Here is a 13,373-nt window from a genome sequence, read left to right as displayed (position 1 = left end):
AACCTGGATCTCTCCCTTTGTTCCCTGTTGTGCTTGAAGAGAACACAGTGGCAGCGTGGCAATGCACTGGTTAGCACCAATGGGTGGGGATCCTCTGAAAATACGACCGCCAACAACCAAACATTATTCACCAGATCTAAAGACACAGAGCATAGTCTGTGAGAACCTTTTATTTTAAGCTGTGATTATACAGGATGTGGTTTGGTCTCACTGAAGGTGCAGCTGTGAACTTTGCTAATAACAGAGACCGAGCACAGTAGGAAGAGCGCTCACATGACTCCATTTCAGGGCGCTCTCGGAAACAGTGCTGCTGCTGTCGGTAGCGAGCTTAAAGGGGACAGAAGATTTGACCCATTCCAGTCTATTCCAGTCTCTCCACTGGTGAAATATTCACACCCCTCCAGCACAGCGTCTCAACTCTCTGCTCGACCTTGATGTACTGTGCAACATGGCTTCTGTTGAGACATGTTTTATTAGCACCAGCCAGGAAAAAGCATCACATCTAAACCTCTGATCTACATTTGCAGCCGAGTGAAACCTGAACCTGCTCTAACCGAACTGCAGCGACTACTGAAGGCAGTAAATTTACCACAGCATCAAACAAACGGCTGATTAGCTTTTTCTCAGCGTACAAGCATTGTGAAGCGTTACAGCCATGACGATTGTAGGGAATGTAAACGTTTCACATTGTTAACGATTTAAATTGTTTCCATGGTTGCCTCAGTCCCAGGAATGGTCATAATCCTTTCTCTTATGACACCGGGACATGGTGAGGATTAATGGTCCATATTGTCTTCATCCACAGCATGCTAGTATCCACAATCCAGTTGAGGAATATACCTGCTAAATATGTACATAGAGTTAGAGTTGCTAGCTATAGTGCTGCAATCTACAACGTCGCTCCACACGGGGCACTTTACCAAACTGCACATCACGGCCATCAGAACTTGTGTTTGGTACATGCACTGCAGTATTTTTAACACCAAAAAGATCAAATGAAATCTATTAAGCTGTAATTCTGTCTTTCTTACTCACTCCACTAATGCAGTAATTAGAGTTTGCAAGTATGGGCATATACTGCTTTCTCATTTTCATGGCTTTGACAGCACATGTATAGACTTCCTGCAGTTCAGGATGCAGTAGCACTGAGGCCAACACAAAAGTGGATGTGAGGCATCAGCAGGAGAAATGTAAAAACTCTGCCTCATGCCCGTGTGTAGCAAATGTTTTGTCTTTTACTGCAGCGGCTCTGCAGCAAAGTACAGCAGCTTGAATGAGCTTTATAATTTTTAAGTATAAAGGGTTGCTTTAATAACTGTCCTCCATAAAATATATCCTCACTACTTTGCTGCGTATGTTTTCCACGACTCATGAAAAGGTCATTGATGATATTTGGTTGCGACCGACCACTCCAAACAACACTCAAAAACAATGTCTCCACCTTGAGTTAATGGTAGTATTTGCTAAAAAGGTGTATATTCCTTTACAAATATTACACACCAGCACCTGCAAAATGACACAGAATGGAAGTACTGGGTGTACGGGCTGCCCTGCTGAGACACCCAGCAAATCCCATCATGCACAGACATATTTGGATTTAGCAGAGTAGTGAATGTAAAGTTGTTCTTTGCAGCGCTCATTTTCACATACCCTCAGCAATGTTTGTAGTCCGGGGGGAAAATGACCAGTCCACAGTAGCATGTGCCTACCATTCATTCTTTGCTTCTCTGTGTGCAGCCAGTGGAAGATGTGGAAGAATGCACTTGCCCCACTTCTTCTTCACCAGGTAGGTCAGTTACTCGTGCTGAACCCTTTAAATGAAAATATCAGAAGGAACTGAAACACCGCTTATCAGACTAACAGCAGTTTTACTCTTTGATTTAAATTTGACAGTAATAATCATATGATGGTTACACTTTGGGAGAGGAGTTTGAACACACCACAATCTTCACGATGGGCACTGTGTTGTACTCAACACAACTAGAAGAATACGTGACTAAATTATTAAAGAGGACCTGTTCTGCTGCTTTCAGCTTCATGCTCATTTCTTTCACTCTGCTTGAGCTTTGCATCATTGAGTTCAGAAAGCTTGGGATGACACAGCGGTGCAGTGTTTAGCCCCGTTCACTCACAGCAGGAAGGTTCTGGATTTGAGTCCTTTCATTGTGGACTCGCGTACACCAGTGGGTGCTCTCTGGTTATTCCAGCTTCCTCCCATAGTCCAAAGACATTTAAGTGTGAATGGTTGTCTCTCTAGGCAGGTTGCACTCCTGCCTTTCACCAATGAAAACTGGAATAGTCCAGAGCCCCTTTGCAACACGCTTCGCTCTCCTTTTGTGACACTTTTATTCTGATGGGCTGTAAACAACAAAGGCTTCTCGTGCTTTGAGCAGAGCTGTTGACTAAACTGTTGAACATAGCGGGTTTGTTTTTTTTACTCTACATAACATGCTTCATTCACCCATTCATACAAGCACTTTGTTCCATGCTTAAAAGCTTTCTAACAGTGGGGTTGGTATCTTGGATATCTGGCGTGCAGACTGGAGCAGACCAACCTTCCAATGAGAAGGTGACCTGCTCTACCTCCTGAGCTACAGCCACCCAGACTAAAGCAGTTTGATAAGCTTTTTGCCTCAAAGGGATTTCTTGGATGTGTTGAAACCTTTTCCATGTTAAATGTGCGTTTGTTTTTCATCGTAACAGAAAACACTGACAAGCTAAATAGTTGTTAGCAAATTGTCGTTAGCAGATAGCAAATAACATTTGCTAATGTGCTTGAGCTAACTCAATCTTTCCTTGTCCATCTCTGAGTTCAGACTATCCCAAAGAACTACAGTTTTTAACGAACCCCTGCGAGAAGTGCTTCTGCCCGGCACCCCCTCCCAAAATCAGCGACCTCATGAACGACAAAGATCTGCTGGACTTGCTGCGGCTCAAATTGGATCCAAACCACTGCACCATCAAAAACTGGAAAAACTTTGCGAGTCGTTGGGGGATGAGCTATGACGAACTGACCCTGCTGGAGCATCGGACCCAGGGTTCCTTGTCCCACAGCCCCACCCAGGAGTTCCTGTTACGCTACAACCAGAAGACGGTCACTGAGCTCACTGAACTTTGCCGCATCTATCAGCGCATTGATGTGCTGCGACTGCTGCAGAGCTGGATAGAGAAGGATTGGCCGTCGCGCTGGCAACATACACAATCAATTTGACTCTTAATCTTTCAGGGTTGTACTTGATTTCCTAATTTTCATAAGCTTTGATACATGCTACCAGTTTTTTGTATCTTTAGTAAATGAGCTTGTGAAATGGATAAAACAATGCTGTCGAACCTGTCTGTAGAGAATATTGCACAGTACTGACCTCACGCTGTTCTGGATATAGTGAATACAATGCAAAGTCACAGATCTGATCGGTGCATGCAGATCACCAGTATATTTCTTTCTTGTGACCTGACGTTGGCACACCTGCCGCAGATTCTGAGTCTTCGGAGCAGTGTTAAAGATTGACATTAACTAAATCAGATGGAGTTGGATTATTCAAATTCAAGCAACGATGTTGATGTCAATGCTGCAAAATTTCATTTTCTTACTTTCTGTGTTTCAAAGGCTGTTTAGAGATTTTCATAATACCTGGGCAGAGGCAGAAAGATGTCACTGTGCAGTGCAACTCAACAAGAACAGAAGTTAAAGGACAAAACACTGGAGTTGGACACTGAAATAGCTTCACCGTAATGGGACAGTTTAGACATAGTGATTCCACTGACTTGTTCATTAACACAGCGGTCCCCAACCTTTTTTGCTCCACGGACGGTTTAATGTCAGACAATGTTTTTACGACTTTGAGGTGTGGCGGATAAATACAACAAAATTCAATGATCCGACCGAGACACAAACGCTGGTGTTTTGTAAATATAATAATAAACGCAAATTCACTGTGTAACTGTGTAACTTTATTAGCAGCGTCCTCCTGAAATACACCAACAACATTGACAGTAACGTCCTCCTTAATCCCCTCTGGTTGCTATGGACACGCGTAAATATTTCTTTCAAAAGAAGACGCAGAACTACAACACGGGAAAGACCCAGGGAAACAGAGTTCACGATAACAACCCTGAAAAACACAAATTTCACACCCGAGCCTCAACTCTCACGGCCCGGTACCACGAGTCAGACCGGTACCAGGCCGTGGACCGGGGATTGGGGACCGCTGCGGTAGAAGAGATTAATTTCACACTTAGTTCTGAGACAGTGTATCCATACATCTGATGGTTTCCTGAGTTCTTAAGGGAAATGTTTCCCACCCCATTACAAAAGTACTCATTCCTGTCAACCTTCACTGTCTCCGTTTTTCTGTTCAGCTAAATATGAAAAAGGGAAATCCTGATTTCAGAAACACTAGCATGGCTCTAGGTGCAAAGAATACCCCCACCCCCCAAATAGGATTTTCTATTGGTGTGGGTTACTGTTTGGGGGTTTTGGGGGGGGGAACATGAGCCCATGTTAACAGGATCCCCTTCATAACTTTTTGAATACTAAACATTAGCATAAAGCTGAAAGTAGAGCCATGTTATAAACAGTTTATTGGAGTCAAACACCTTTTGTAAAATTACCCAAAGAAAATAACCTGTAAACTAAAAAGCATGCAAAGTATTTTTAAGAGCTTTTGTTTTATCAGTATGAAATAAACATGTAAAAAAAAAAACTTGTCAATGTTTTTGTTGTTTTCAAATATTGAATTGCAATATCAGAACAATCTCAAAGGTGTGTTCCATAACCTGATACAAGAGCCTCAAGTCCGTGAGTATCACATATTTTAGTAATCATTGTATTTACCTATATGTAATGTAATGAGGTTGTTAGAATTTTATACTCATCATATCAAGTGGTATGAAGGAATGGACCGTGGGTTAAATCACTTGTATGGAGGGATGTTTCAACAATTACAGACCATCTCTGGCTTTAATTACTGGACATTTTTATTTTGGACATTGTAATGATTTATTGAACGAAGAGTAACACATTCACACAATTCATTTATCTTTTAAAATATTTAGTAAAGCACTTGCTAGACAAAGTTTATGGTGATCACAAGCAATACTGAAAGTAAAGTAATTTCAAATTAACATTTAGAAAAAGCTTATAAATAACAGGAAAATATACATAGATTGTATCAACAACTGAACTCTATTATGCTAATTATTATTAAAACTACAACAAGATGGATGGATTAGTTACAGCTAGTCTCTCTTATGTCACAAACTAAAACATGAAAATCAGTTACGCTGCATGTATTCATACATTTATGGACTGGAGCTTCATTTATCAGGCCAACCTTTGAACGATCAGTTGGCATCAGAATCCTTGACATTAAGGCCAAGCATATTAGAAAGGCTCAGTGAATATTTGTCATTTTCATCTGATGTAGAAATATCAGGTACGGTCAGCCCCAGCGTAGACTCTGGTTTGTCTACTTTGAAAGTGCCTCCTCTGACCAAAGACGCATCTCCTGCACCTGTAGATGTATTAGCATCAAGACCTGCGCCAGTGTGTTGTAGGTCAATATCAGTTTTCTCTTCTGTTGGCGACACATTCACTGAGGACGCCTTTTCTCTTGCGATTTTCAATCTCTCCAAAATGTCAATCTTTTCTCCTCCTTTTGCTGTTGCATTCACTACTGGCAAGCGGATTCCTTTACTGAAAACAAAATCCTTCTCCTCCAAGTCAGATTTTATTGAGCTCAGTGCTTCAGTAATTCCTCCAATGCCATCAATGTTGATTTGGGGCAGTCTGTGGAACTTGAATACAGGAACCTCCACCTCCACCACATCAGAGTCAGAGCCACTCCCCTCAAGATCTGCACTGGCATTAGTCTCAGGAGATTTTGCTTTAGATCCAAAAAGACTAAACTTTGGGATCTTGAAATGTGGCATCTTGGGCTTCTCAAGACTTGCATCTACATCTGGAGCTTTCACATCTACATCAGGTCCTTTAATATCACCTACATTTGGTGCATTCAAATCTACTGCAGGAACAGAGATGTGTGCATCTGTTGTAGGCATATCTGTGCTGACTCCAGGTACCTTAATTCCAGCCTCAACTGTGGGATTAATACTGGGAGCTTCTACTTCAGGACTTGAAAGATCAAGTTTTGGATGATTGTAATGTGGCATTTTAAAGTCACCAAGGTGGGTATTCAAATCCAGATCTGGAGTTTTCAAGTGGATATTGGAATCTTTGAGGTCTGCTTCTGGCAGGTTGACATCCAAACCTGGAGATTTCACATTGGCATCGGGTGCTTCTACTTCAATTTTTGGCATACTCGTGTCTATGTTTGGTGCTGAGAGACTACCACCAATTTTGGGTGGATAAAGGTTGACATTTGGTGTTTTCAAGCTGAGATCAGATGACTGGAGGTCAGCTTTTGGCAGATGTAGACTGGGTGCCTTGATATCAGTTTCAGGCAAACCAACATTCACGTTGGGATCAATGCCAGTTTTGAGACCAGCATCAATGCCTGGAGTACCAATGTCTCCCTCAAGTTTGGGGGCTGAGAGACTCAAGTCTGATGCTTTTAGTTCAACATTGGGTGCTGTCAAGTCTGCACTGGGTAACTTTGCATTTACATCAGGAACAGACAGACCTAGATCTGGACGTTGTAGATCAGCATCAACATCAAGATTTGGTCCTTTCACTTTTGGCGCCGATGTGCCAAACTTTGGCCATTTTATTTGGGGAAGCTTGATTTTTCCTGCATGGGCATCAGCCTCTGGAGCTTGAATGTCTACACTGGGGCCTTTTAGATCAGCTTTCGGTAAATTTACGTCAAGATCTGGCGCATCAAGACCACCATTAACTTTTGGTGCAGAAAGATCAATACCAGTTTTAAGACCAGCATCAATGCCTGGAGTACCAATGTCTCCCTCAAGTTTGGGGGCTGAGAGACTCAAGTCTGATGCTTTTAGTTCAACATTGGGTGCTGTCAAGTCTGCACTGGGTAACTTTGCATTTACATCAGGAACAGACAGACCTAGATCTGGACGTTGTAGATCAGCATCAACATCAAGATTTGGTCCTTTCACTTTTGGCGCCGATGTGCCAAACTTTGGCCATTTTATTTGGGGAAGCTTGATTTTTCCTGCATGGGCATCAGCCTCTGGAGCTTGAATGTCTACACTGGGGCCTTTTAGATCAGCTTTCGGTAAATTTACGTCAAGATCTGGCGCATCAAGACCACCATTAACTTTTGGTGCAGAAAGATCAATACCAGTTTTAAGACCAGCATCAATGCCTGGAGTACCAATGTCTCCCTCAAGTTTGGGGGCTGAGAGACTCAAGTCTGATGCTTTTAGTTCAACATTGGGTGCTGTCAAGTCTGCACTGGGTAACTTTGCATTTACATCAGGAACAGACAGACCTAGATCTGGACGTTGTAGATCAGCATCAACATCAAGATTTGGTCCTTTCACTTTTGGCGCCGATGTGCCAAACTTTGGCCATTTTATTTGGGGAAGCTTGATTTTTCCTGCATGGGCATCAGCCTCTGGAGCTTGAATGTCTACACTGGGGCCTTTTAGATCAGCTTTCGGTAAATTTACGTCAAGATCTGGCGCATCAAGACCACCATTAACTTTTGGTGCAGACAAGGAGAGAGGTTCCGCTCTGAGGTTTGCACTAGGTGCATTCACTTCAGCTTTTGGTGTATCAAGACTTGCATCAATATGAGGTGTTTTTAAATCAGCATCCACACTGGGACCCTGGACTTGTGATCCTTTGAGTTTGGGAAATTTAAATTTGGGAAACTTCACCTTTGCATCAGGTGCATCAAGATCTGGACCACCAAGGTTAAGGTCTGGGCCACTGATATTGGCGTCAATATTTGATGCAGAAAGATTAACATCTGGTGCACTTATTTCTGCATCAGCCTTTTTGAGGTCCACCTCTGGTATCGTCACATTAGAGTCAATATCAGCCTTTGGACCTTTCAGTGTGCCAAATTTGGGTTTCTTGAATTGGAACCATTTGAATTTTCCAGATGGGGCTTCAATGTCAACATCTGGAGATTCTACATCAAATTTGGGGGCTTCCAGTTCAGCTTTTGGTAAATTTAGATCCACATCTGGTGCATTTATCTCACCATCCATATTTGGAGCTGAGAGATTCAAGTCAGGGGTTGAAACACCAGCATCTAAATCAACATCTGGACCATTAACCTTAGGACCCGAGATTGACCATTTTGGCTTTTTCATAGTGGGCAACTTTAGCTTTCCAGATGGAGATTCAATGTCTACATTTGGTGCTTCAACATCGGCTTTTGGTAAATTCAGATCACCATCAGGTGCTTCAGCAGACAGACTGAGGTCAGGTGCTTTCACATCAGCATCAGCATCAACATCTGGGGTTTTCACCTTTGGCCCAGAAACCAAGAATTTAGGTTTTTTCAGTGTTGGGAACTTGATTTTGCCAGAAGGTGGGTTTATGTCAGCATCTGGTGCTTTGATATCAAGGTCAGCTTTTGGTAAATTCAGATCAGCATCAGGTGCTTCAGCAGACAGACTGAGGTCAGGTGCCTTCACATCAGCATTAACATCTGGACCATTAACCTTAGGACCCGAGATTGACCATTTTGGCTTTTTCATAGTTGGTAATTTGATCTTTCCAGATGGAGATTCAATGTCTACATTTGGTGCTTCAACATCGGCTTTTGGTAAATTCAGATCACCATCAGGTGCTTCAGCAGACAGACTGAGGTTAGGTGCTTTCACATCAGCATCAACATCTGGGGTTTTCACCTTTGGCCCAGAAACCAAGAATTTAGGTTTTTTCAGTGTTGGGAACTTGATTTTGCCAGAAGGTGGGTTTATGTCAGCATCTGGTGCTTTGATATCAAGGTCAGCTTTTGGTAAATTCAGATCAGCATCAGGTGCTTCAGCAGACAGACTGAGGTCAGGTGCTTTCACATCAGCATCAACATCAACATCTGGAGCTTTCACCTTTGGCCCAGAAACCAAGAATTTAGGTTTTCTCAGTGTTGGGAACTTGATTTTGCCAGACGGTGGATTTATGTCAGCATCTGGTGCTTTGATATCAACGTCAGCTTTGGGTAAATTGAGGCTCACGTCAGGTGTACTAATCTCCCCATCAATTTTTGGAACTGAAGCATCTGGTGGGCTTAAATCTGCATTGAGGTCCATATCAGCTTTTGGCCCATTAAGTTTGGATTTTTTCCACTTTAGATGAGGCCAGTTAATTTTTCCTGAAGGAGCATCAATGTCAGCGTCTGGGGCATGAACATCTACACCCGGGGCCTTTAGCTCTGTTTCTGGAAGACTCAGCTCAGCATTTGGTACATTAATGTCACCCTCAATCTTTGGAGCTGAAAGACTTAAATCAGGTTTCTTTAGGTCTGCATCCATGTCCAAGTCTGCTTTTGATCCTTCAAGTTTGGGCTTCTTCCATTTCAGGTGAGGCCAGTTGATCTTACCAGAAGGGGCATTAACGTTAAGATCTGGGGTTTGAACATCTAGATCAGGGCCTTTAATATCAGCTTGAGCTGAGCCAACATTCACATCTGGGGTACTTAGATCACCATCAATCTTTGGTGTGGAAATGCTGGCATTAGGTGTGGACAGGTCAGCATCTGGTCCTTTGAGTTTTTGACTTTTCCATTTTAGATGGGGCCACTTGATTTTCCCTGAGGGTGCCTCAATATTAGCATCTGGGGCCTTTACATTTACATCAGGACTATTCAAATCCACTTTTGGCCCATTCAGCTCCAAATCATTACTTTTCAAATCTAACTTTGGAGCTGACAGGTTGAGGTCTGGTCTCTCCATACTTCCACTGACTGAAGGAAGACCTGGATCACCAGAGACATCAATGTCTGCTTTTGGTGCATCAAGATCAGGTAGATTGAAGTGTGGCATTGTGAATTTCGGGGCCTTGTGTTTCATTTTGCCTTCGACTTCTGGTTTGTTGATGTCTAGTGTTGCAATGGGAGTGTTAAGATTGGGAGCTGAGACACTGATATCAGGTACTTCTAGGGTTCCACTTGAATCTGATTTTATGTCTGGCATTGTAAGCCCTGCGGAGGGCATTTTAAATGTGGCACCAGCATCAGTTGATGGCTTATTTAGGCTAAGACTGGGAAGGTCTCCATTAAGAGTCGGTTCACTTATTTTTACCCCCAACCGTTGTGCATCATTAAGCTTTCCATTCAGGCCATCAAGGGAAACGGTTGGTCCCTGAGCTGATGCATCCAGCGATAGATCCTTCTGTAATATCTGTTGGTAATTAAAAAAACAAAATTAAAGCACTAACTTTATGACTATTAACCAAAATTGTATTCTGAGCAGCACAAATCATGTCCAGTTCATCTGCACTGCAGCAAGGTGGGGGTAGAAATGGGAAATAGAAGATGTCATGGACGAATAGGATGGACTAGATTAAGTAAATCACCACCACCTCACAAAACGTCCCCATACATTAGGTCACTTGCATCAGTAAAATATATATATTGTATGTTGAAATAAGCAAACTGACCCGTCTTCTTAGAAAGCACTGATATGCTTACTATTGCTTAATTTTGGTAACAGATTCGAGAAAAAGATTTTTACGTAGGGGATTTTAGGCTTCACATATGCAGTTTTTAGAAAAAGGATTTAATGTCTAACTGGATATCTTTTCAGATATATTGTGATTTGACAGTTTATTGAAATACTGAAAGTCAATATTTCAACAGTTCTCATACACAAAAAGGTTTAAAAATGTATAAATAAAAACAGATTTTATGGTGTTTCCTATAATAACATAAACCAAATGTTCCCCACAGCTTGATGCTTACCGCTGCCGAATCTTTGAGACCTACTCCCAAAGAGCCAAGGTCAACACCGGGGTTCAAGTCCTTCTCTGTCAGAAGATTTATGTTGCTTTCGTACGGCTCCAGCACCTTCAAGATTTTCTCCACATCGTTTTTCTCAAGTTTACCAAGTTGTATTGTTGCTGCAACAAACCTTTCTCCTGAAAGGAGCAGAAATAATGTCACATTCTTTTTTTCTATTAGTGCTTATTGAATTTTCAAAACTAACAAAAATGAATCTGAAATGTTTATCTTACCACTTTTTGGAGAGATTGTGTTGTCTTTGATTCCTGCAACAACAACTCCTTTCTCAGCGTTATCCAGCACGAGGCTTTCTGAGAAGCTTGCACTCTTGCTGTCCTGGTCCTTTGACAGTGGTTAGAATACACAGTGTGAGATTTTTACATCAGGCAATGTTTACATTTTTGTGTATGATTGTCAGCCACTGTATGTCTAACATTGTTATACTTACCATTATTTCTATTACATGCACATCCACATCACAGAATTCATATGACAATTCAAGCGAATGTGGGAACTACAGCAATATTATCTGTGAAACACAAAAGAAAGCAGAGGGAGCTTTTACTTAAAGCTGACACCGACTAAGTAAGATGCAGGGAAGCAATGCTGAATGTCGTTTTTGTAGGTAAAAGTAAAATCAGATCATTTCATTTTTTCTAAAAGCTGTACTCTTTCTGATCTCTCATCACAAACAATGCAGCAACATGCAGCTTTCAGCTTATTAATAAAAACACTGGTTTAGGTATACTGTAGGTGCAGCTAAAAAATAGTGTGTCACTGTTTCTACCCGTGCAATAACATTTTTGTAATACCTGATAATACTATCCACATGAAGACACACAAGTGAAACGCGTTTTGTTTCTTTAAAGAAGAGCTGGTACTTTTATTTATTTTTTCCTGATTCTGAACTGACAGAGAAACTCTGACGCCCACAAACCACATTGTCTCACACTTCAGGAATCTAAAGCCTTTGCCAGGTTTGTTAAGGTGTATGTAGGCATCTAAACCAGTTGGTTTGGATGCATTCTGACTGACACACACTGGATTCGACCACACCTCAACACATTCGCATATAAACACTAACGTAATTCACTTGCAGCAGTGTCGAATAGAAAATGAGGGAGCAGGTTTTAGACATGCTGTGATAAAAACCCTAAACTCAAGAGCGTCTGCTTCATCAGGTTTATACTGTCCAGCAGAGCTAAGAGTCAGACGATCGTCAACACCATGCTTTTAAATTCAACTCAAAAAAGAAATCAGATGTGGTAAAAACAGTCACTCAAATTGAAACAAACAGGACTTATGAAAAAAAAAAAAACAATACTTACAAAACTAACTGCTAATTGATTATTATTGGCCAACACCCACTGGTAATAACACAGTCCATCCCAGGAGTTCTCTTTCTTTAAATATAGAAACTACTAACCAGGTAATAACCAGATGACAGTAGATAAATCTAATTCTTCAGTGAGAGCTCAGAAAACTGTAGTCATATGCTCAACGATGCTGTTTCAGGCATTCTTGACTTGCAAGGAAACTGGGCAGTGGTTTTAGGCTCTACCTTATGGTTCCCCAAACCAGCGATGAGCAACAAACAGGAAAGGCAGTGAAGTCACAAGACACTTCTTAAAAAACTAATTGCATTGCCGTTAATAGGTGTATCCAGGGTGGCAACGTTTTGAGAAACAACTTCAATCAAACAGGGTGTGAGCCCAGTGACAGCAGAGTCTGGCATGCCCACAGTTGTGGTCAACCTGTTTTAAAATCTTTACGCTAGACAAACTCTGCAGTTTGGTGCTGACATACAAGTACAACAATTTAAAAAAAAATCAATGACACCAGAGGCAAAACATAAGCAAACGCCTCATCCTTAAATGGCTTCAGTATTAATTCAGACTTTCCACCCAAGTCTGTGAGAGGACGGGGGTCAGTCTCAGTACTCGAATGAAAACATAAATGTAACTGATGTGAAGTACAGAGATGAACCTATACCAACTACAATGTACATTTTACTGAAATGCAATTTTTAGATTTTGAAATGAATAAACATTAAGGTATTTTTTTTTATCAAATCTCCTCCAATTTATTCCAATCATAGATTGTGCCATAACAACCAAACTGAGATTTGATGGACTTACCGTGTGCCAAAGACACCGTCTCCTTAGGAAAGCCTAGGGCCAGATGTCTCCTCTTCAGTGTATCACTGCTGCTCTGTGGGCAGGACGAGGTGAAGCTGCCAGTTGAATACCTATAATGCAGGCAAACAGGTTAGGCAGCATCAGGACCGCCTCTTTTGGAGCCCCCTTGCAACAAATCCGCACACACAGACACACACCCCCACACACCTTAACTTGAGACTAGGCCTTTAGGCAGCCGAAACCTGACTAGAAAGCACAAGAGAAAGATGTATGAGTGAGAAACACCACTCCTTATCAACAGGACTAACCAGGTCCACAAAGGTACAAACAAGCAGCAACACTTGCTTACACTTCA

General features: G+C 41.8%; 2 protein-coding genes across 5 annotated transcripts in view; one reads left to right on the top strand and one right to left on the bottom strand.

Moving 5' to 3' along the window:
• Nucleotides 1-4,814, top strand: part of edaradd (EDAR-associated death domain) — a 34,620-nt gene extending 29,806 nt beyond the window's left edge. For all 4 annotated transcript variants that reach the window (XM_080868450.1, XM_080868451.1, XM_080868448.1 and 1 more), the window contains 2 exons: nucleotides 1,738-1,786; nucleotides 2,817-4,814. In XM_080868450.1, coding sequence (XP_080724576.1) covers nucleotides 1,738-1,786; nucleotides 2,817-3,211 — 444 coding nt within the window. In that variant the 3' untranslated portion in view covers nucleotides 3,212-4,814. The remainder of the gene's footprint in view (nucleotides 1-1,737; nucleotides 1,787-2,816) is intronic.
• A 165-nt stretch (nucleotides 4,815-4,979) lies between these two features.
• Nucleotides 4,980-13,145, bottom strand: LOC308388010 (uncharacterized protein). Its single transcript, XM_080868444.1, has 5 exons — nucleotides 13,019-13,145; nucleotides 11,329-11,409; nucleotides 11,114-11,222; nucleotides 10,842-11,017; nucleotides 4,980-10,281 (listed from the first exon to the last, which is right to left on the bottom strand). The coding sequence occupies exons 2-5, from the start codon at nucleotides 11,329-11,331 to the stop codon at nucleotides 5,344-5,346; spliced, it is 5,226 nt and encodes a 1,741-aa protein (XP_080724570.1). The 5' UTR covers nucleotides 11,332-11,409; nucleotides 13,019-13,145; the 3' UTR covers nucleotides 4,980-5,343.
• Between the last annotated feature and the right edge of the window lie 228 nt (nucleotides 13,146-13,373).

Source organism: Rhamphochromis sp. 'chilingali' (assembly GCF_963969265.1).
Source record: "Rhamphochromis sp. 'chilingali' genome assembly, chromosome: 20".
Classification (NCBI taxonomy): domain Eukaryota; kingdom Metazoa; phylum Chordata; class Actinopteri; order Cichliformes; family Cichlidae; genus Rhamphochromis; species Rhamphochromis sp. 'chilingali'.
Note: the sequence above shows the minus strand (reverse complement) of the source record. Positions and strands in the feature narration are given on the sequence as shown.